The sequence below is a fragment of the Trachurus trachurus genome, assembly GCF_905171665.1.
Source record: "Trachurus trachurus genome assembly, chromosome: 14".
In the NCBI taxonomy this organism is placed as follows: Eukaryota; Metazoa; Chordata; class Actinopteri; order Carangiformes; family Carangidae; genus Trachurus; species Trachurus trachurus.
The window spans coordinates 30,210,307-30,233,027 of NC_139903.1; the positions used below are offsets into that span (position 1 = coordinate 30,210,307).

The following is a 22,721-nucleotide window of genomic DNA, read 5'->3' on the forward strand; positions in this document are numbered from 1 at the left end:
TTTCCACTTTGAAAAAAAGGCCACATGAATAAGAATGTCTCAGTATCCTGTCTCGCATAAGTAGAGATTTTCATGTAGCACAAGGAAATACAGGAGTCCAGCCATACGTTAAGCCCTGAGGATGTGTAGCACTCATCTATATGATGTTGCCCAGTGAACTGTCTATCCATATTGTTCCACATCCCAGAGGCCATAATCCCATTATTTGTGGCATGTTATCCAAGATTTGTACATTTTTGTTAAACTTGTCTAAGTCTCAGAAGACTTCATCATAATAAAGACTAACTGGAGTATTTCCCTCTCAAGCCCAGTATGAGTTTTGTGTTCACACTTACTACTCAAGACTATACTTAAGCAATATCACACGAGAGGGAGTGCTGTTGTACTGTATATCAGCACGCGGCCGAGTGCCGCAGATAATCACACCCGTGCCGATATACAGTACAACAGCACTCCCTCTCGTGTGATATTGCTTAAGTACAGAAATAGTTCCGCAACTGGAAGGGAGACAAGGCTGTTGCCAGGCAACACATAAACATTTCATACTAGCTTGCTACTAGCTACAAGCTTTTCCACCCAGCTGCTTCCAGTGCTGGTTCTGGTTCGGAGCCCATGTCTGATTAGCACCGGAGCAACAGGACCAGCGTGGAGACATACAGAGACGTTATCGATACCATATTACATCTGTTTATCTGCTATGTAATCAATATAAACACAGTTGAAGCTAAGTAGCTGAGCTACGTGGCTAACAACAGCTAACGCTAATATCAAAACACATCGCCGTCAAAACGTAGTTGTCCCCGCGGCGATTTTCTTTCCAGCCGGGTTTAGTAGAGATTTATCGCCAATTAACTCATTGGCTGCCATTGACGTCTATAGACGTCAATCTAATTACAACCGTTCACTGCCATTGACGTCGATAGACGTCAATTGCGTTTTTCAACGGGAAGGGCTGGAGGACGGTCTGGCGGAGCTTGTCCATCAATATCAGGCTTGTAAACTAGTGTAAAGATGTGTAGCGGCCTGTAGGGGGCAGCAGTGCCCTCTTTGGATGAGAGATCAGCATGTATTACGGTATGAGAAGAAGAAGCGAGATGACAAGAGATATGCTAAAGAAACTTATGCATGTGTTCCGCACGTCGGCACATTATTGTACCGTGGGTGTCGCGGTAGTTCGGAGAGGAAGAGGGTCGCGATCGTGAGAAAATGACGGAGATCATTGAAAAAGACACCGACGACCGACACCGACGCTGGACACCGGCGATCAAGCCGGGCCGAGTGGTGAGAATCAGCAGCTGACGGTGCGTCACCACAGACCAGAGCTCAGCTCAACTGACGGCTCGGTGGACGTGACCCGAGCGATTCCGTCCGGATCAACCAGGAGCAGCAGAGACTCGTCCCCACGCTCCAGAAAGACATGAAGGTAATAATATAATACATCAATGGTAAAAATAATAAAATAAACTAACTTGCTAGCGAGCTAACTTTTACTGCTTAGAGAAGGGCGGATCGCTTTGATCAGAAAGGTTAAAAAAAAAAAAAAAAACTCCACATCACACTTGACTACATCTAAGAGATGTATTTTTATGGTAATTCTATATATTTCTATAATTTACAGGTGGTGGATCGAGCAGTGGTCGACCATGGGGCAGAGGTCATGTGACAGCTACAAACGTACAAAAAAGTTCATGCATTTTTACTGATATTTGTAAATAAATTATTATTTTGCCATCAAAAGTCCTTTCTCAGTGTTGTTATTGTTGTTTTATAGAAGGAAAACACTGTTCAGATGTGTGAGGTGTCACTAAAGCAAAAAATATCAACGTCAAAGTCACTGATCTGCTTGACATGTTTCTTTCCACAAAAAGCTCGTTTTCTCAGTGTTTTGGTCAAAAACTGCTGTTTTTGGCGAAACCAGCCTACGTTCTACTGCTGTTTACAAAAGAACGGAAAAAGGTAGAAACAAACTTTTTTTTTCCTATTGAACAAAGAGAGTCTACTTTTCTCTTGGTAGTTTCGGTGTTTATATAGTCATAGAACACAATATTCTGTGGGTCTTATAAGATCGTTCAAAATGCTCTAAAATGGCTGGCAGTATGGGGCTCTCTGCTCTGAAAATGGCTGGCAGCCAATGAGTTAATAATGGATAATCAGGGCAGTCAGACTGTACAACAGCAGGGGGGGGAGGATGGTGGGACGGGCACAACATCTACACTAATTGACATTTTATGAACTGTATTTATTTTATATGAGAGTGTGTGTGTATGTGTACATATATATGTATGCATATGTATAGGTGATAGTTTGTATATGTGTATATATATAGGTATATTTTATATTTTATTTTATTCTTTTATATTATTGCTACAGCTGTCTACATTAGCTGAGTGCTTTCTTTCGGAATGTTTGGAGCAGCTGACAGATGAATTTCCTTCGGGATTAATAAAGTATTTATCTATCTATCTATCTATCTATGCTGATGGATTTTGTTTAGGCTCGATCGAGGACAACAGAAGAGTCGTCAACACAACATAAGTGTGTGAGGCCACCTCAATTCTAAGGGTCAAACAGTAAAACTCAAATTCTTATACTAGAAAGGTGCACCGAGACAGCAAAGGGGAGATGTGTTAACAACCAATTGGCTCCAATTACAGTAATATCACTCTGGATAAGGGGGTCCCGCAAGGGTCAGTTTTAGGGCCATTACTCGTTTTACTTTATATTAACAATATCTGTGATCAGTTGCAATTCTCCTCTTATCGTATGCTGATGACACTGTTCTTTACACCTCTGCTTCCTCTTAAAAAGCAGCATTTGCCAACCTGCAAGCTGATTTAATTTCTTTGCATCATGCTCTCTTCGATGCCAAGTTAGTCCTAAATGCTAATAAAACCAAAATGATGTTCTTCCATCACTACTCCACAGTCATCCTGCCCTCATTTACGGCATTGGATGGTACCATCATAGAGGTAGTGGATTCACATAAATATCTTGGCATCCGGCTAGGCAAGGACTTAAATTTCAAGCGTCACATCTACTTGTCAAAAAAACTGAAATTCATTGTGAGTTTTCTGTACAGATTTTAATCTTGCTTTTCTGTTACTGCCCGTAAGCGTCTAGTCAATAGTTATTTTTTTATCACAGCTTGACTAAGGCGATACTATCTATAGGATTGCTTGTCCGACCACCCTAGCAAAACTGTATCCCATGTATCATGCTGCTCTGAGATGCATAACAGGCTCAGCCTTCAGAACCCACCATTGCACTTTATACACACTTAACAGGATTTTCTTCCCTTAATACTCGAAGGTTATTGCACTGGTACACCTTAATCTACAAGGCTATTTTAGGCAGGCTGCCACACTACATCTGCTCTAAGTTTATTGCTGTCCAGTTGACACACAATCTTAGAGCCAACAGTTGGCTGCGATTTAAGGTCCCCCATATGAGGACCAAGTTAGGGATGAAGACCCTCTCTCACTTTGGGCCATGGTCGTGGAATGACCTACAAGCCAGGATGAGATTGGGCTCTCTCATCCCTCTTTCTGGCTTCAAACACACAATCTTTTTTTAGTCACCAGCTGCACCTGTGACGATTAGTTTAATTCTGTAATTGTGCTGCTCGTTTGATGTTTGATGTCTCTTGTTACCTTGATCTTATTGTGTATGTTTGCTTGTATCTGTACTTCCTGACCAGGACATCCTTGAAAAAGAGATTGTTAAATCTCAATGGATCCTTCCTGGTTAAATAAAGGTGAAATAAAAAGGTGAAATAAATTGAAAAAAAAGTGTTGATTCAGCCAGGTCTCTGTCATGATCCTTATGCAGTGGCATTTTTACATGTAAAGAAAAAGGTGGGGCACCATCTTTTTTTTTTAATAGAAAGGCTGCACACCAGAAAAACTACAGTGCTTTCTCTTGTTAATGATTTGTTCATCAGGGATCCATGCATTATAGCAATTTCACAAGTCTAAATGAACAATGCAATATCCCATGTCAGAAGATGACAAAACCAAGCTCAGAGCAAATGAGAGAACAAGGAGGGAGCAGCAAAGAGCTAAATACCACTGAAGGCCACAACGGAGCACACAGATCCATTCACTGTTAGAAATTACCAGCATTTCACAATAATTAACAATATTATTTTACAGTAACTTATTGTAATTAAGTTTTCCTGTAATATCCCAATGAATACCTGTAAAAACTACAGTATCCTTGGATTTTACAGCTTTTAACTCTTATTTTACAGTAAAATCTTGCAATCTAAAACCTGCTGTTATATCACAACAAGGTCTGTAATATCACAGCAACACAGTAAAAAAAAAAAAAGGATTTCACAGCATGAATTACAGTAAAATATTGTATTGAAGCCCGGGAAAGTCACATGCCATAACCGAGCTGTTTTAAACTGAAGGCGCCGCCGTGTCCCACTTCTCTTCCGGTCGGGCTGAATGGAGAAGGTGAGCAGGATGCATGTTTGCAGCACTCTACACCCATGTTGTTTTAATATGATAATGATATTTATTTTCAAATGAACGTTTATCGCATGACAGTTAACATAGGCTATACTTCGTTGGCAAGTGCCGAAATTGTTCAAAGTTATCTTACAGCATTTGCTAATAGCCTAGTAGTGTTAGTAATGACGAGAGTTTCGCTATGTCACCATCACCCTTTAGACAAAAATGTTGTTGATAAAGTTTATAAAAGGGGGGGGGGGTTATCAGGGGGGGGGGGTTATCAGGTAACGTCTTGCCTGCTACTGCCATTAGCTTAGCTACCGCTGTTAGCTTAACTACCGCTGTTAGCTTAGCTACCGCTGTTAGCTTAACTACCGCTGTTAGCTTAGCTTCCGCCGTTAGCTTAGCTACTTAGCACTTGTCTTGTTGTTAAGCTGGAAGTAGTTAGTCGATAAGTCGATTCAGGCTATGTGAGAGAAGTAAAGACTAGAAGAATAAGAAGAGGGGGGAAAAAAAAGAAGAATGAATGGGGAAGTAAGTGAAAAGGTTATTGTTTATTGTCGCTACGTGTACTTTTCAATGTGTTTTATGGTTAGGCCGTATAGCCCAGGTTTGATTTGAAGCTGAACTGGAGGATGCTGGTCAGTTAGCCGCCGGATGTGTACTCGTTCCAGACTCAGTACTACCTGTTGTTGGTCATGACCGTTCGCGGGGGTTAGTCTGCTCGAGAGTGAGAGCGTGCGGCGGTACATGTAAGTGCTTTGCTGCATATTCGAGTAAATTTGCCGAGTTCATCGATGGATTCTCCTCTTATGAGTGGTCTTGCTGCACCTAGACACTGTATTTCTCCGTGTTAGCCGATGCTAATAATACAACATCCTTCAGTTCAGCTACAGGACCTAACCATAACACATTGAAAAGTACACGTAGTGAAATTAAACACCAACCTTTTCACTCACTTTCCTGTTCGTTTTTCTACTTATTTCTCCCTCTTCATCTTCTCTCATAAACCCAGTAATTCACTTATGTTGTGGCTTTTTTTTTATTTGCATCATTCGTTGATTTTTTTTTTTTATTTGCAGCTGCGTTTCTTTTAATTTGCAGTGTCTATTTTATTTGCAGCAGGGTTTCTTTAGCGGTGTTTCTTTGACATTACCAGTATTCCCATACTACCGTTTGACATAAAATGTCAAACTTCCACCATATGATGGCTTGATTATGCCTCTATTCCAGATTGGAAATCTACTGTAGATCCTGGTGTGCCCGTGTCACCCCCAAGAAATTGGTAGTTCCTGTTTGAGTGCTGGTGCAACTAAGGTATTTAATATTTCAATCACAAACATTCCTGTGGGTGTTGGGTGTTTTGTTTAATTAATGGTATTTATAATGAATAACTGTAAAAAGTTGTAAATGCACTTTACATTGAGTGAGCAATCTCAACGTGCTACAGAAAAAAACAATATACACCACTGTCATTTTTGACATAGAGCTAAAATTAAATTACTATGATGATAATCTGCATTCAAACTGAAATTCGTAATGTTGGTTGCCTTTGTGTAATTTCTCCTTTTTCTTTTCTTTTCTTTTCTTTTCTTTTCTTTCTACTGTAGGTCATCAGAGGGCGAGGCTAACCATCCTGTTCAGTGTCAGGCAGGTTAACCATCCTGTTCAGTGTCAGGCTAAGAGTGAGGAGAGATTAAGTAGGTGACTAGTTAGCATGCGCTAATGGTCTTGTCTTTATCAACAAAATAATCCGGATAGTTCTCCTCCTTTGATCCGTTTCTAATAAATGTATTGAGCACCTTCCATAAACCCTTGATATTGCTTTTATTACTTTCAAGTAATGTAGTATAGTAATCCTTTTTACAATTCCTAATGATATTAATTAATTTTTATATGTTTTATATTTGGCTTCAGCATCTTTAGTTCTAACTTTGATGAATTGTCTATAGAAGATTTTTCTTTTTGCAAGCATTTATTAGTCCTTTTGTTAACCATGGAGTATTTACATATTTTTGTTTCTTGACATATTTTTTAATTGGACAATTTTCTCATGAAAATTATTATTATTCAGCACTTTATGGAGAACATCTATACCTAACATGTATATAGAAAATTTCTTTAATTCATAAGCTTCCATTTGAGTCCAAGCTTGCCTTTCTACTAGCTACTGGAAAGCTACAGGCTGTCTCCAAACAATGCAACACCTATTGTGGAAAAACTCCATGTTAACTGGCCTATTAGAATACATTGTATTTCTGGATCTCCCCAAAGTGAACAGATAGAGAGAGAAGACTGTCGGCCACAGCAAGTGGGGCTTTTGAGATAGAAAGGCTAGCTTGGACTCAAATGGAAGCTTATGGATTAAAGGAATTCGAACAATAATGACGGACGGGAGTTTCGCTATTTTTTCATGTAAATATATCGCTGTTTAGAGTAATCTGATGTTTGTAAAGTCTATAAAACCAATTGTTGGACTTAAACATTACTATTTATGTGTGCACTTTTTGTAATTAAACATGGTTATTATAGATTAGCTGGGATAGCGGTTACCTGTTTAACTTTAATAAGCCAGTGACTCAATAAACGGTCCATTAAAAAAAAAACTCCAGCGGATATCTGAGTTACAACATGACTGAGCTACTGGAGTAGTTTCATGTCGTGTCCGACGACGGGAGGGTTTTAACAGCTGACGTCCTGCTGTTAGCTTAGCTACCGCCGTTAACGTTGCTACCAACGGTAGCTGTCCCTGTCAGCTGCAGCCACTGATGCTTTATAGACACTGCGATTCCCCCAAACGGAATAAATACAACACATGGCAACACGAAACACACACATACACAGAAATAGTAATGTTTCTTCAATGATTTCAGATGACAGGGCCTGAAAAATATGATTTATATAGCTAAACTCTCGTTCGTTACTACTACTCCCATTCAAATTACGTGCTGGTTTTCTACCCGGAAGTAGAATGTAAACAACAAGGCGATTAGGTCTATATATATATGTTAGGCATAGATGTTTACCATTAAGTGCTGAAAAATAATAATTGTCATGAGAATTTGTCAGGCGAACCGTAGTTTTTTTGGTCTTTTTTGGGATGCTGAGGGTGATATCTTAAAGTCAAGTTGTAACAAACCCCAGAATCTTTTTTTCTTGCCTTCCCCTATGTGTCAAGATACTCTCTAGAGTTGTATGACTATTTATGCCGTCGTAGTAACTAAATATTTGCATTTACATACTTTCGCTAGCAAAATGACCCAAGAAGACGGGTTTTGGACCCCGTAGCTTTCCTGCAGCTTGTTGACCGGGTTGTCCACCCAGGTTTTAATCCTTGAAGGTCCTAGATATAATTTCTGGTGTCAAACCTTTTACAACGCTCCGTGTCGTTTTTCCAAAAAAAATGGGACTATGCCCCCTGGGTAAAAAGGTTTGGTTTAATTTACCAACTGGCCAATGGCACGAAGATGCATTTCAGTGGCAGCGCACGTTGATATGGCCTCTCATAGTTTTAATAATCAACCACTTTGCCTCAGGCAAACCTAACCTGAAGTATTTCAAGGGACTTTTAAATCGAACGCAACTGGACTTGGTTATTTGTCTGGGAGTTGCGTTCGATTTAAAAGTCCCTTGAAATACTATGACCTGGACAAATGAGAATATGCACAGGCTAACCTGAAGTACTTTAGCTAAACATGGCTAAAATATTATGGTGAGAGTAACATCTAACAAGTTTGGATTATAAATCTATTAGGGTTTGATGTGAGGGAAAAGCATGGGTAAACACCTTGATAAGTGCTGCCTGCAATTCATACTGTAAGTCTATAAGTAACACTTAAACTGAAACTATCTTTGCTTATTAACAGGTGCTTCCTGGGCATCAATCCCGAGAGAGGATCAAAGAGCCAGAAGCGCAAAACAGTGAATCCTCACGTGAGCACCCTCTTGCGGAAGCTGATTGATTTTGAATGGGCATCATAGTTTCTTTTGTTTTGTTTTTTCAGTTGTCAGGCTCAGTTTTTTAGCCTAGTTCAAGACAAGATTTGTACACAATGCTGTTGTGTACAATGTTTTATAATGTTTGAGACTGAGAGGAGCGCCAGACCCCTTTATAACATCCTTTCAACACTCTCTCCCTCCCTCCCTTCCTCTCGCCATGAAGGCCTCATTCCCATCCTCTCCACACAGTTGTTTTTGAATTGTGACAGTGTTTTTAATTGTGTGAGTTGAATTGCACAATGTCTCTGCATTTTCTGGATTTTAATTTTTTTGACTAAAAAGTTGAATTTCTTGACATATGCCATCTATTGAAAAATATTTATTGTTAATAAATATGCCATTGGGCTAATATTGGCTTTACCTCAGAGTTGTTTGTTGGTGGGAGGGGGTTAATTGTACAATGATTGTAAATTCACAGTAAGTGGAAGCTTCATCTGCATTACTTTTACAGTAAATTACTAGACAATTTTAGCATGATTTCCACAGTATACATTGTTAATTCACAGTAAATTATTGTCAATTTGTACATTACTTTCACAGTACACACTGTAAAAGTACAGGGTCTTGTTGTAATGATGTACAGCAAAAGGTTGTAATTCCCCAGTAATGTACTGTAATATCACAGTAAAGCTTTGTCATTGAAGCTGTGAAGTTACAGTATACAGCTGTGCTTTTACAACAATGCATTGTAATATCACAGGTATAAAATTACAGTAAATTGCTGTGAGTATATTTCACAGTAACCTTATTGTGAAAGTCATGCAAAATTTATCCAATTATTTATTGTAAATTCACAGCGAAAATCTTTACAGTGTTCTATGACAACAACCGTACGCAAAACAACAACAACAACCTTACAACACTCATCACCATAGCGATCCAGCACAAAAATAGCGGATTGCTATGACAATTAATTACAAATGTGAATTATCCTGCTGTTTTAAATCAATAACAATATATTTTTCCATTTAAATTAACATAGTGTTTATGGTTGCTGTGCTGCCTAAGCCACAGTTGTGGTGGGATGTTGGGGTCCACTGCTGAGTGCTGTTTCTCCAGAGGAAAAACCTTGTTACTTGTTAAAAACACTTGTTACTGCGGTTAAAATCCTGGTAGTGGCCATAAAAAGTTTAATTAGTGTGTCACCCAGTCTACATTTTTAAAGATGACATACAGTATATGGCAACATCAGATGTTGAATGCAGGCTAAATTGTGCTCATATAATGATGAATAATACTACTGACAACAAGAATGGTGTCCTCCAAATTGAAGTAACTCCTCAATGTCCAGTGAATGACTGATGACTTATCTTGTAACTACAATGCATCAAAACTAAAAACCCTAAAGGAGTAAAAAGTTTTGGTGGAATGAAGGTAAGAATAATATGCGACAGGCTAACCTGTGATTCAGCATTAATCATTCATGAGTGTTGCATCACACATTATCTGACGTAAGGATCATAGATTCCTCAAAAGACAATGTGGAATCATGTTTATAAAACCACCCAACAATGGAGCACTTGATGGATGGAGCTGGTGGATATTGTCAACAATGAGCAGGGAGACACAAAAAAGGGAAAACAATAGATTCAAGGTAGAGACCCTAATAGTAGGTACTGTAGAAGTTCTGGTCACAAACAAGCTGTATAAGAAGGAGATGTAAAACACATACACTTGGTTTCTTTCTGTATATTCTAGCAGTGAAACAAGCCTTAATTCTATAATGAAATAGTCTTTTGATAGTGCCCTTTTACAGGTTGATGGAAAACTAATAGGACACACAAGAGAAGACATAATCTGTGATCACAGTCTTGTACAACACTTGCACTTGTATCTTTTTTACAGGTTGATGGAAAACTACACCTACAACAGCTTCACACTCCAGCTGGAAGGTTTAAATGTCTCCAAGGGCTTCGTCTACCCTGTGTTTCTTTTTCTTTTATTCTCCTACTTGTTTGTGACTATTGCAAATATTGCCATTGCTGCTCTTGTTTTCATGGACAAAAACCTTCACCAGCCCATGTATCTACTCTTTTGGAACCTGTCAGTCAACGACATACTTGGAAACTCGATCATTTTGCCTCGTTTACTTGTTGACATGCTGCGTCCTCCCTCTGAACGTCTCATCAGTTACTATGAGTGTGTGGTTCAAGCTTTTACTACACACATGTACAGTACCACTGCTCACACTGTGCTCATGATTATGGCTTTTGACAGATATGTGGCCATCTGTAATCCCCTACGTTATTCTGTCATAATGACCAACAGGATGTTAGTGAAGCTCACGGTTTCTGCCTGGGGAGTGGCCTTTGTTCTGGTTGGGATTCTGCTGGGTCTGACCATAAGACTGAACCGATGCAGGACTCTGATCAGAACCCCTTACTGTGACAATGCTGGGCTGTTCAAACTTTCATGTGAGAGTGTGTTTATCAATAATATCTATGGCCTCACTTTCACTGTGGTCCTGTTATCCGGGTCTATAGGCAGCATGGTCATCACCTACTCCAAGATTACAGTAGTCTGTCTGACCAGTAAGAACAAGTCTCTGAACAGTAAAGCTTTGAAGACCTGCAGCACTCACCTGGTTATATATCTGATAATGTTGCTCAGTGGAATGATTGTCATTATTCTCCATCGTTTCCCACAGTACTCAGACAGCAGAAAATTTGTTGCTATTTTGTATTTTCTCATCCCTGGCAGCTTCAATCCCATAATTTATGGCATGCAGTCAAAGGAGATACGGAAATTTTTATCCAACTTGTTTCAGTCCAAGACAGTTTTTCATCATAATAAAGAGCTATGTGAATAGCACTGCATATGTATTCCATACTCTTGTGATTGTCCCCTGTTTTTGAGACCACACATTATCCCACAGTTGATCTATTTTATGAAAAACATTTAAGATTTCTCATATTTAATACCAAATTGTCTCATATGGTAGTATTAGCAGGTCAATTTATAGTTGCTTTGAAAAGTGGTAGTGCCAGTGGTCTGATTTTTGATGCAAATAGCACCATTGATATAATTACAAATACACTGATTCATATGTTCTTAGAGATCCCTTAAGTTTGCTGGTGTTTTCTGAGACTTTGAAAGCAGATGAGGTAAAATGAATCACGGACGTCCATTAAAGAACTCATATCATAAAAACAACAAGTAACACCATTCCTGACCATGACTGTGTAAATATTGATTGACAGTGTGTGGGTATGGAATAATGACAACATAAGTGTTATGATGTGTTCCCTAGAAACCCCAATTGCACAATGCAATTATGCCTACATTAAATATTCCAGAAAGATTTGTGCTATGATTTACTAACCAAACAGAAACAGTGAGGGTGGAACAAATAAATTACTCAGCACACATAAAAAAGGGTTCTGCAAGGAAGCAAAGGAGATGAAATGTGAGAGTGATGAGGGACAAGATTAAACAATAGTTAACATCAAATAGGGATTCACTCGATGGTGTAAACTCTGCGATATGCATAGGTTTATAATTAACATTCAGTTGAGAGAATTTCACCCAGAATAGAAAAAAAAACTGACCCTTACCCTAATGGTTTTTGGTATGGGGCAGAATGTTCCAGTTTGAGGGAGGTTTGAATTTAAAGGCATGTTGTGTCTAAGTTATGGAAAGCCGTTTTAGTCATAATGAAATAAATTAATAAATGCATAAATAAATAAATATAGCCATGAAATGAGTCCCGAATTAAATAAATAGGATGATAAATAGATATAAATGAAATATAAATACATATATTTTTATTTTAAAAACAACATTTTTATTTTTCCAGGAGACTTTTATTTTCTAACGCCTCATTTATTTATTTCCAGATACTTTTATTTCCTATTGTCACATTTATTTATTTCCGGTTACTTTTATTTCATAACGTCACATTTATTTATTTCTGGGGACTTTTATTTCATAGCATCACATTTATTTATTTCCGGCGACTTTTATTTCATAACGTCACATTTATTTCTCTCCTCTTTTATTTCATGCTGCAATATTCAAATGAGGGGGCGGGGTTATCTGGACCCTTTCAGAGTAAAACATCACATGCGGAAGTGCTGTTGTTGTTAATTGTTGACGGCTACTCAGCAACTTGATCAATAACTTGGGGAGGAGAATAGTGTTTTAAACATATTTCGTTTTTTCTAGTTTCTGTTGTTGTTACACATCTCTCTGCCTTATGTGTTAATATAATACATCCATGCTTAAGTGTGCTGCGTAGCTAACCAGCTAGCTATGTCTAGCATTATGTCCCTGCCACAGCAACTGGGTAAAGAGCAGACGGCAGTGTGTCTCGAACACAAAGTGGAGAGGCAGGGATATTGTGGAGCAGGCTAGCACAACCTGCACCCACCTCCCAAAGAAAACATATAATGAACTGCAATGAAAATATTTAAGTCGTTACCGGGTGTAGCTACGTAAACAGAAACAGTCTCTTTGGGTGTGTTCGAAACCGCATTCTACATACTATATACTTCCATACTGCATACTGCCCATACTCCATACTACATACTCATCAATCAGACAGTATGCAGAGCGTTTACACTGCAGCATACTACATGATAACCCATAATGCATTGCGCTCCTACCCGAGCCAAAATCAACAGGCTAAAGCTGATTTCATTTTAGCTCTAAATTCTTTAAATATATCACTTTATTAACATTTCAAACGTTTTTAGGCGAGAAAGTAGCCGTTTAGATCAGCAGTGTGTCGTTAATTTGTCTAAATACCAGCTGTTTACAATTTTGTTCGGACGATTTCGGCGCTACTAAAGCTAGCCGTCGTGAGCAACGCACTTCCGGTTACTTTCACAAAATAAAACACCCGTTGCCCTTTACTATATAGAAAACCCCAACGATAGAATTTGTGCTTTTATTTTGAAAACAGGAAGCGAACCTACCCTCGATGTAGCTAGCTTGGAACCGCAGTTTTGACCGCTCTCGTCCCGTTAACGGCATTTAACCGTTCAATATGCCTTACCGGAGAGTCTTGCCAGCTCTCAGATCGGCCTGGTTCATTGTAAAACATTTATTTATTGGTGTAAATGTGGTGTTTTCTGTGCGTACAGACCCCAAGGCAGTGCTGCTCTTCTGTCTAACCACAAACAAACTTATGCTAGATTTCATCAATGAGACCAACATTTAGAACCCCAATGTGCGGTTAGTTTACCCAAACGACGGCTGTTTTAAGTTTGCCCCGATGTTTTATCCCCTAAAAAGAGTTTAATCAGCCGGTGGTAAACCTCTAAAAGCCATCGGGTAAGTTAATTAGCGGTCGTTTTCTCCACCTGGGCGAGGACCGTATAGCCGGCGGAGCACGTCAGGAGCCGGGCTGCTGCCTCTATGATGTCGCGGTCGCTGCTCGGACCTGGAGCTTCACTTCTCCGAAAAACATCGGGGCAAACTTAAAACAGCCGTCGTTTGGATACGCACTACTTGTTCTTCTCAACCAGAGTGCCAGTAGGCTACTAACACATAGCTCAGTGGATAGGGAAGTGGATTGTTCAACAATTCACAACAACAGCACTTCCACACACTAGATCCAGCGCAAAATAAGGTGAATAGGCCGTCGTGTGATGTTTTACTCTGAAAGGGTCCAGATAACCCCGCCCCCTCATTTGAATATTGCAGGAGAGAAATAAATGTGACGTTATGAAATAAAAGTCGCCGGAAATAAATAAATGTGATGCTATGAAATAAAAGTCCCCAGAAATAAATAAATGTGACGTTATGAAATAAAAGTAACCGGAAATAAATAAATGTGACATTAGGAAATAAAAGTATCTGGAAATAAATAAATGAGGCGTTAAAAATAAAAGTCTCCTGGAAAAATAAAAATGTTGTTTTTAAAATAAAAATATATGTATTTATATTTCATTTATATCTATTTATCATCCTATTTATTTAATTCGGGACTCATTTCATGGCTATATTTAGTTATTTATGCATTTATTAATTTATTTCATTATGACTAAAACGGCTTTCCATACTAAGTGAGTATGGAGATATAGGAATAAGTATTGATAGAGATTAGATGTGTCATAATTAGTGATGGTCTTAAAGTGGTACTATGCAAGTCGGCCGGAAATAATTAAAAACCCGCACAAACAGGCTCAAGAACAGTTTTTATGCCAGAGCCATAGCTGCACTTAACATGGCCAGCATGTAAACATGCAGAATGTGAATACATGTTGTTGCTGTTTTTTTTCTTTCTTTTCTTTTAATTGATTTTATTTATTATAGATGTTTTATTTAGGTTTATATTTTTGCTAATTTGCACTTTAAGGACTGCACCCAATTTCATTGTACTTGTGCAATGAAAATAAAGACATTCATTCATTCAAATAGCTTGCTCCTTCCTCCTCCTCCAGGTCAGTGTGACCTCACTTCATCTATTCAATCAATTTTCCCTTTTTTGATAAAGTTGCTGAAAGTTCAAAAGTTCAGTGTTGTTACATGTGTCACATCACACGTATAGAACATTGATTCCCCTGAAGATAAAAGCATGTTTATAAAACCTTGCAACAAAGAAGCTCTGGATTAGAGTTGGTGAGTAACAATGAGCAGGGAGATACAGGAAAGGGGAGACAAAAGATTGAAGGCAGAGTCACTCAAAGTAGGTGGAACCTTTGATAACGGACAAACTATGGAAAGCAATGTACAACACCTTCACTTCTATCTGCTAGCTCGTAGCAATCAAGCACTGTGTGTTTATTTTTGGTCTTTATGCTGCTTTTTACAGGTTGATGGAAAACTACACTTACAACAGCTTCACACTCCAGTTAGAAGGCTTAAATGTCACCAAGGACTCCATCTACCCTGTGTTCCTTATTCTTTTATTCTCCTTTCTGTTTATAATTGTTGCAAATGTTGCCATTGCAGCCCTTGTTTTCATAGACAAAAACCTTCACCAGCCCATGTATCTACTCTTTTGGAACCTTTCACTCAATGACATACTTGGAAACTCTATCATTTTTCCTCGTTTGCTTATAGATATATTGCACCCTCCATCTGAACGTCTCATCAGTTACTATGAGTGTGTATTCCAAGCCTTTACCATACATATGTTTGCTACCACTGCTCACACTGTGCTCATGATTATGGCTTTTGACAGATATGTAGCCATCTGTAATCCCCTGCGTTATGCCACCATAATGACCAACAGGATGTTAGTGAAGCTGACGGTTTCTGCCTGGGGAGTGGCCTTTGTTCTGGTCGGGATTCTACTGGGTCTGACCATAAGACTGAACCGATGCAGGACTCTTATTAAGAGCATTTACTGTAACAACGCTGGGCTGTTCAAACTCTCCTGTGAGAGTGTGTTTATCAATAACATCTATGGCCTCACTTTCACAGTGGTCCTGTTCACAGGGTCTATAGGCAGCATGGTCATCACCTACACCAAGATTACAGTAGTCTGTCTGACCAGTAAGAATAAGTCCCTGAACAGAAAGGCTTTGCAGACCTGTAGCACTCATCTGCTTGTGTATACAATAATGTTGCTCTGTGGACTGTTTATGGTTGTTTTACATCGCTTCCCACAGTATGCAGAGTACAGGAAAATTACAAGCATTTTGTTTCAAATCATCCCTAGCAGTTTAAACCCAATTGTTTATGGTGTGCAGTCAAAAGAGATTCGAAAATTCTTATCAAAGTTTTTCGAGTCAAATACATTTTTTTCCAAAGTTTTAAAGTAACATTTCCATTTCATGCAGAGCACCAGGACAGGCAGGACACAGACGTTTCGACAAGTCTTTTTTAATGTGTAACCTTGGTGGAGTGGCGTTGCTGATTAAAACCTTCCTAAAGGATTTTTGAGTGTGCTGGCTTTTCTCCCCTCACTTAAAACCATATATTCACACGTACTCCGTCAATACTGTGCCTCATCACCCTTTCTCTCTTTGTCTGGTATATTAATATATGATTAAGATTTAAATATTTAATCAGGATTAAGCGCACATTTTTTATCTGTTCTGAATATACCTTAAGAGGGATATTTTTCACGTGTTTAATACTCTTATCAATATGTGAGTGGACAAAAATGTTTGCTTTTTGCAAATGTATCTTGATTATTATTGCAACAATCTGCACAAAGGACAAATACTGTCCAGAATATTCTTCAGAATAATCTCTGAGGTGGATTGGTTGTACAGTTGGTCTGCTCTTGGTGAGGGGAAGGAGGGCTCTCTGCATCAGCTGTGTGCTTGGTGGGCATGTGGACAATATTCCGAGATGTTAATGTTTCGACATCCCATTGTCCCGACCATATTAAACCCACTGTTCTGACGTCCCGTTCAGATTCCGAAATCTCAATGTTTCTAACTTTAACCCGAACCACCAATATCTGATACATAATACAACATTATTGTCCCTAAGCAAACCCTAATCCTAACCATAACCCACATCCCATAATCTGCCGGGGCCGGTCAGCACTGTGGAGGAGCTTCGCTAACAACCCGGGCCCCCATGAGACTTTAATAGAATTGTATAACTGGGTCGCGTCTTAGAGTGTACCTCCTGTCTCCTGGACTTCCAGTGTAACTCCTGGTCATTTCCAACCAACTTTCTTCAGTCTTATAGCATAGCTCGCAGCAACTTTCTGTGCAATTCATTAAATATTAGGTATGACTTACTAATCGTTTTAGGTATATTGAAGGAAGTACTGTACAATATAAATACATGCTTTTGCTCATGGTAGTTGTAATGTTTATTTACATGTATCAGAAGGCAAGCTTCACCCATATTCCAGGGATTTATTATGTTTTGTCTTGTACTTAATTGTATGATTTGACATAAGACTATGTTGAGAAATGGGTACATATTATGGCAATTGGCTCATAACAGGCTGACTGGTATACAAAGCAAACCTACCTCTCTCAAATGCACATCTATGGAAGTCATCCAAAACACAAACAATACATAATGTAATAATATACATATATCTTTAAAGAAACTTGGGGCAGGATCAAGAAATAAGACACAGCAACTGTTGTGGCCATTAGGGTAACTGCAGCCATTAGCCAAGCTGGTGTGGGAGTGCACATGAACTCTCCACAGCACTGCAGCTGATGCTTTGACACTGTGGCTGTATTGGAAATAGCACACTATGCTGCTAATACATAGCCTACTGATTTGGTCACATTATAGTATGTAGTATGCAAACAAAAGCACAATCTGCAGTATGAAAAAAAAAAAATTTCCACATGTCTTACTGATTCGCCTCATTTCCTCCCCAGTTTGACCAGGCAATGCGATCAGCAGTTACACCCCGCCTTTCCAAACGTAGACTTATATTCTTTGTAATAGCGGGTTTTCCTATTTTTTCTGAAGACCCCAAAAAGGCTTTTGGGGAAAACCCTCTATTCCGAAACCCCCCGACTCTGAAAGGACAGTATATTTTGGGGGGCTTTTTCACCTTTAATGGACAGGAGAGTTGAGAGAGACACAGGAAATGGGAGGCAGAGAGAGGGGGAGTGACACACAGGATAGGGCCGCTTGATGTGGGATTCGAACCGGGGCTGTCTGCAGTGAGGACTATACTTCCCTAAAAAAAGCAAGAGGCAGTAACTACGCAGAGTTCTGAACTGAGAAAAATGACTTTAAAGTTATCCTGTTGTCCAGCCTAAGTAGTTGTAGGTAGATTATTGGACATGAGGCAGTTTTGTTACTTTGTATTAGCTTATTCTTTGTACATATTAATTCTCATATTTGATTTGATGTTTTACCCCTATTTTGCAGTTACTGTATTCTTGCTTTGTATTACTTGCCAAAAATGTGGCACCATACCAAGCAAAAAGGCAGTAACTGCAGATTCTTCAAAAACTATTCTGTCACAACTTGTGCTCTAGGTGTGTTAGATACACTGTATTTGGACTAATTGGAACAATTTGTTTCCCTGAACATGGATATACCAAACCCAAAGTAATCTGACCATTTTAGGCCAATATTTTCCACCCGGAAATTCTGGTGCTAAAATTGCTGCTTAAAGTGTCTCACATTCCTAAGCTGTATCAAGGCTCCACAATTTATTTTGAATAGTACCACATTCTTATGTGTGAATATTAGATTAATGTGTATCTGGGTGTGTTTATCTAACGTATCGCCTATATCTACAACAAATCACATTAACTTTAAAGCACTGTCAACTCCACTTTGAAGCAATATAGGCAAGTTAGGCTAACTCCAATTCAACAGGGCAGAACTAAATAATTTTGATTGAGTAATGATAATGAGGAAATATTGGAAATCATAAATATATTTTTATATTCTGAAGAGGAAACCGGGGTATGGGAAACATGGAAACAGTAACTTCACTCTGTGGCAACACGGTTGTTTTTACGTTAAGTAAAACAAAGCAAAAGTACAGTAACTGACAGTTACTGTCTTCTTGCTTTGTTTCACTAGGGCTTTTTGCAGTTACTGTAAAAACGACTACCATTTTTCTCCTAAACGACACACATTTGAGATAAGATATTTTGTCACATAACAAAGGATGCCTTGAATGTCATGAAAATTTCGACCAAAAATGCAGTTACTGCCTTTTTGCTTTGTAGGGCAGTATAGCCTCAACACATTGAGCTACCAACTGAGCTAAACACCGCCCCCTACCTGGTCTTCCAACTCCTTTCTTCATTGCCTAAACCTAACCAAACCATTGAGCAAAGAAATGTTTTTTTCCTCCCCCAGTCTGCCGTCAGTAGGAGCGGTGGCTGCAGCAAGCTCGCGCCTGTGAAGTGGGCACAAGCCACCCGGTTCAGCACCATGGACAGCTGCAGGGGGGATTCGGAACAGCAGTGTTTCGGGGGGACGTTCGGAACAGCAGTGTTTCGGGGGGACGCTCAGAACAGCGGTGTTTCGGGCAGGTCAGCACACTGACTGCTGCCTCTCTGAGGAGCCGCTGGAAACGTCGGCGCAAATTTCCTTTCCTTAGGCGTCGTTTGGATAAACTGACCACGGATGAATTGATCGCCTCATTGTAAAACATTTATTTATTTATTGCTGTTCCGAATGTTTACTTTCATGTTTTGGAATGCTGGCCCTTAATTTTCTTTGAAAAAGGGGGCCATTCCAAACCTGAAAAAAGGTTTGCCATTTTGAAAGGTTATTTAGGGCTAGTCCACATGAACACAGGTATTTTTGAAACCAAACTTTTATGGCCCCCGGTTAAAGAAAAAATCCCGTCCACACCATGGGTATGTTAAAAATATCTCCGTCCACATGAAACCGCAAAATCCGCCTCAAACAATGTCATGTACATGCCAAAGCAGTAGGTGGCGAAAGCACTCCTAACAGGAAGGCCATTTCAGCTAATCACAAGGCTGGAAAAATTCATACCGGAAAAACAACAATGGCTATGCTAAATAGCACCAGTAATGCTCGAGCAGGTTTGGGCGCTCAGCATAGTGTCGTGGCTTATACCTTCTCCTTTGTTGTCGGTGTCAGTGTCTGTGTACAAGAGTGACTGGTTGACCAACCTCCAGACAACATGGAGGCCCAAAAAAGTAAGGGGTTGAATTTTATGGCTGCTGAAACCCATGCATTGCTCGATGGGGTGTGGTTACATTACAATAGTTTGTTTGGCACAGACCAGTGTGTCTGCGAAAGGTAAAGGAGAGATTTGTGCTGCTATCACAGCACAAATAAATGCCACTGGCAGTGGCCAACTAAGGTCGGTGGAGCAGGTGAACCTTTGATGGAAGAATTTAAAACAAAAAGCCACCAAGGACCAGCCAGAGGCGAAAAACCCCCAAACTGGGAACAAGCCCTTCAAAGGTAAGACTTAACTGTCTGTCTTCTAAATTATGATGTAATATCACATATCACATATCTACAATATCTACAGGTATTAAATTGTCACCAATTTAGGCTATTTAAAACAGCTGCACAGCCTTATGGAGTTGACTGAAAACCACTGCGCCACGCATCGCCCCTGCACACAACCAATTGAGTGAACTCAATAAGGCTGTACAGCTAGTTTCCTAATTAAGTTTGTGAGTTTTCATACTTTCCCTTTTTTACAGTGCACTTATATCCCATATTATGTTACATTAATGGCAAATGTACTAATTTCATGTCACTTTTGTGAAGCATTATGAGCCACATGTCTTATATCAAATGTCCCCATGCCCTCCATGGGTTTTGCCAGCCGGTGTTGGGGAGCCAGACGAGCCACTCAACCTCTCAGCTGAGTATTTGTTTCTCACACCTGTGGAGGCTGGTGAACCATCAACAAGTGCCAGCATTGCTCCACCCGATCCACCACATGAGGCACGTGGGCCAGAGCCAGAGCCAGCGCCAGAGAGACGGAGACGGAAGAGACATGCTTGTGATGAGGATGCCTATGAGAAATCAAAATGGAGCCTCTTAAGAAAATTGAACTGGCCAAAAAACAAATTAAGCTGAGAAACGGAAGAGAAAATTAAGCTATTAGAGAAACAGCTTACTTCTGACCCAGTGTGTCCCTCCCTCTCCCTTTGACTGACTCCCTTTGGCGACAGGTGCGCAGGGGACACAGCTGCAACCCATCACCTCATCACTCCACTGGCTCAAAAACCCTGGTTTCCCAAAGGAATGCTGTCTGAAAGGCAGTTTGTGGGACATAGTTTCTGCACTACATCCAACAGCTGAGACAGTGATATAGGTTTAAACTGGTCAAAAATGGCAGGGCACAACGGGGGGCAGAGGGGTCAGGTGCAACAGGAGGCGGTACTGACCACAGAGCAAGGATTTTGTTGACAAAGAAGTCAAGAAAATCATTGACTGAACATTGGAGAGTAGGGGGGGACGGCTCTCCATTCCGACACACCTCCACTCCGACACCCCGCTGTTCCGAAATACCCCCACTTCGAAACACCACTGTTCCGACACCCCCCCCCCCCCAGCTGTCCAATGTCCAAGGTGCTGAACCGCGTGACGTTGTTTACACTCTGTGTTGCGGCTTGTCTGTGAAACATGCGCTGTTCAGAGACTGGGCAGATCTGTCCCACTTGCTTTCTCCCCGACTCTGTTGTTGGAGATCTCCCACACAGTAAAAGAAATACACCCCCCCCCCCGCTCCGCTCGAGCGCGGCTTGAGCTCACAGGGGCGCGAGGCTGCTGCAGCCGCCATTCTTGCTGACAGCTGACTGAGGGAGATGCTGGTTGGGCTTAGGCAATGAAGAAAGGAGTTGGTTAAGTTTAGTAAAAAGACCAGGTAGAGGCTAGACAGGCTGGAAGCATAATTAACATTATGTCATTAATATGAAGTATTTGCTTGTTTTGCAGTTAATTATGGACATGATCCGTTTGACCCCAAAAAGGAAAAAAGGATCAATGCGCATTGCGCACTGCACAGCCTCCGGTTCCTTTCTGATTACGTCCGTCTGTCCGTTCGGAGTGGGGGGGTTTCCCCAATAGCCTTTTCGGAATAGTGGGGTCTTTAGAAAAAATGGATAATCCCGCTATTACGATGAATGGAAGTCTATTTTCGGAGAGGCGGGGTGTAACCGAGAGTAGGACGGTAGGCAGCAGAGGAAGCCGGCAACGGTTGTCCAAGCAAAGCCTTTTCAGTCTCCACTGCACACCACCTCTCCTTCCTCTTTTCCAGCGGGGGGTCAGCGAGTGTGTTATCCGGACTGTGCGGTGACCACAGCTCATCAGCTCAGCTGGAATTCCACCGGTATATCTCCCTTGGTGGAGGTCCGCATGGAGAGAAGGCGCTCTCAGCTGAGAGTGACGCGGCTGCTGGGTCTTCCATTGTGTTCCATTGAGCCACCTCTTGCCAGAAGAGAGCTAGCGATAGCATTATCACGCATAGAAGTCCATATAACTGTGCAACCGAGTTCTTGGTCCACATACTGAGTCCCGGACGTAGAAACAACCGCAAATAGGAATTAAACACACACTCGACACAGTAGAAGCGAATAAAAAGTTAAAAACAACAAAACTGGGTAACACAGTTTGCAGCGCCCCGGAGCCTGACCTGTAGTTTTAATGTAACAAAAGTCATTTACAAAAGAAAAACCCAGATGGTCTGTGACCGTCTTGGTCATACTAGTTTTAAGTGAATGGTGTTTGTAATTTGAGTTGACAGTATTGTTTTTGGTTTACTGTTAAGCCTTGCATGTTCTGCTCAAATAAGGTGGAGAAGAGCAGGAAGACAGCGGCAGTATGCTGCTACACTGCAGCTTATGTCCCACCTGGTGGCAACCTCTCCCTCTGCTGAGATTAAGGGCAGGGCCAAGAAGGTTATACATTCCCTTTAGTCCCTTT

The 22,721-nt window shown here is 40.3% G+C and overlaps 2 protein-coding genes across 2 annotated transcripts; both read left to right on the forward strand.

The window, feature by feature from the left end:
* Nucleotides 1-10,290: 10,290 nt before the first annotated feature.
* LOC310997244 (olfactory receptor 5AC1-like) lies at nucleotides 10,291-11,265 on the forward strand (the record flags this gene model as incomplete). Its single annotated transcript, XM_083986920.1, has 1 exon — nucleotides 10,291-11,265. Exon 1 carries the CDS (start codon nucleotides 10,306-10,308, stop codon nucleotides 11,263-11,265), a length of 960 nt encoding a protein of 319 aa, XP_083843046.1. The 5' UTR covers nucleotides 10,291-10,305.
* A 3,952-nt stretch (nucleotides 11,266-15,217) lies between these two features.
* LOC310997245 (olfactory receptor 5H19-like) lies at nucleotides 15,218-16,168 on the forward strand (the record flags this gene model as incomplete). The annotated part of the gene is made up of 1 exon (XM_083986921.1): nucleotides 15,218-16,168. One exon carries the CDS (start codon nucleotides 15,218-15,220, stop codon nucleotides 16,166-16,168), a length of 951 nt encoding a protein of 316 aa, XP_083843047.1.
* Nucleotides 16,169-22,721: the final 6,553 nt, after the last annotated feature.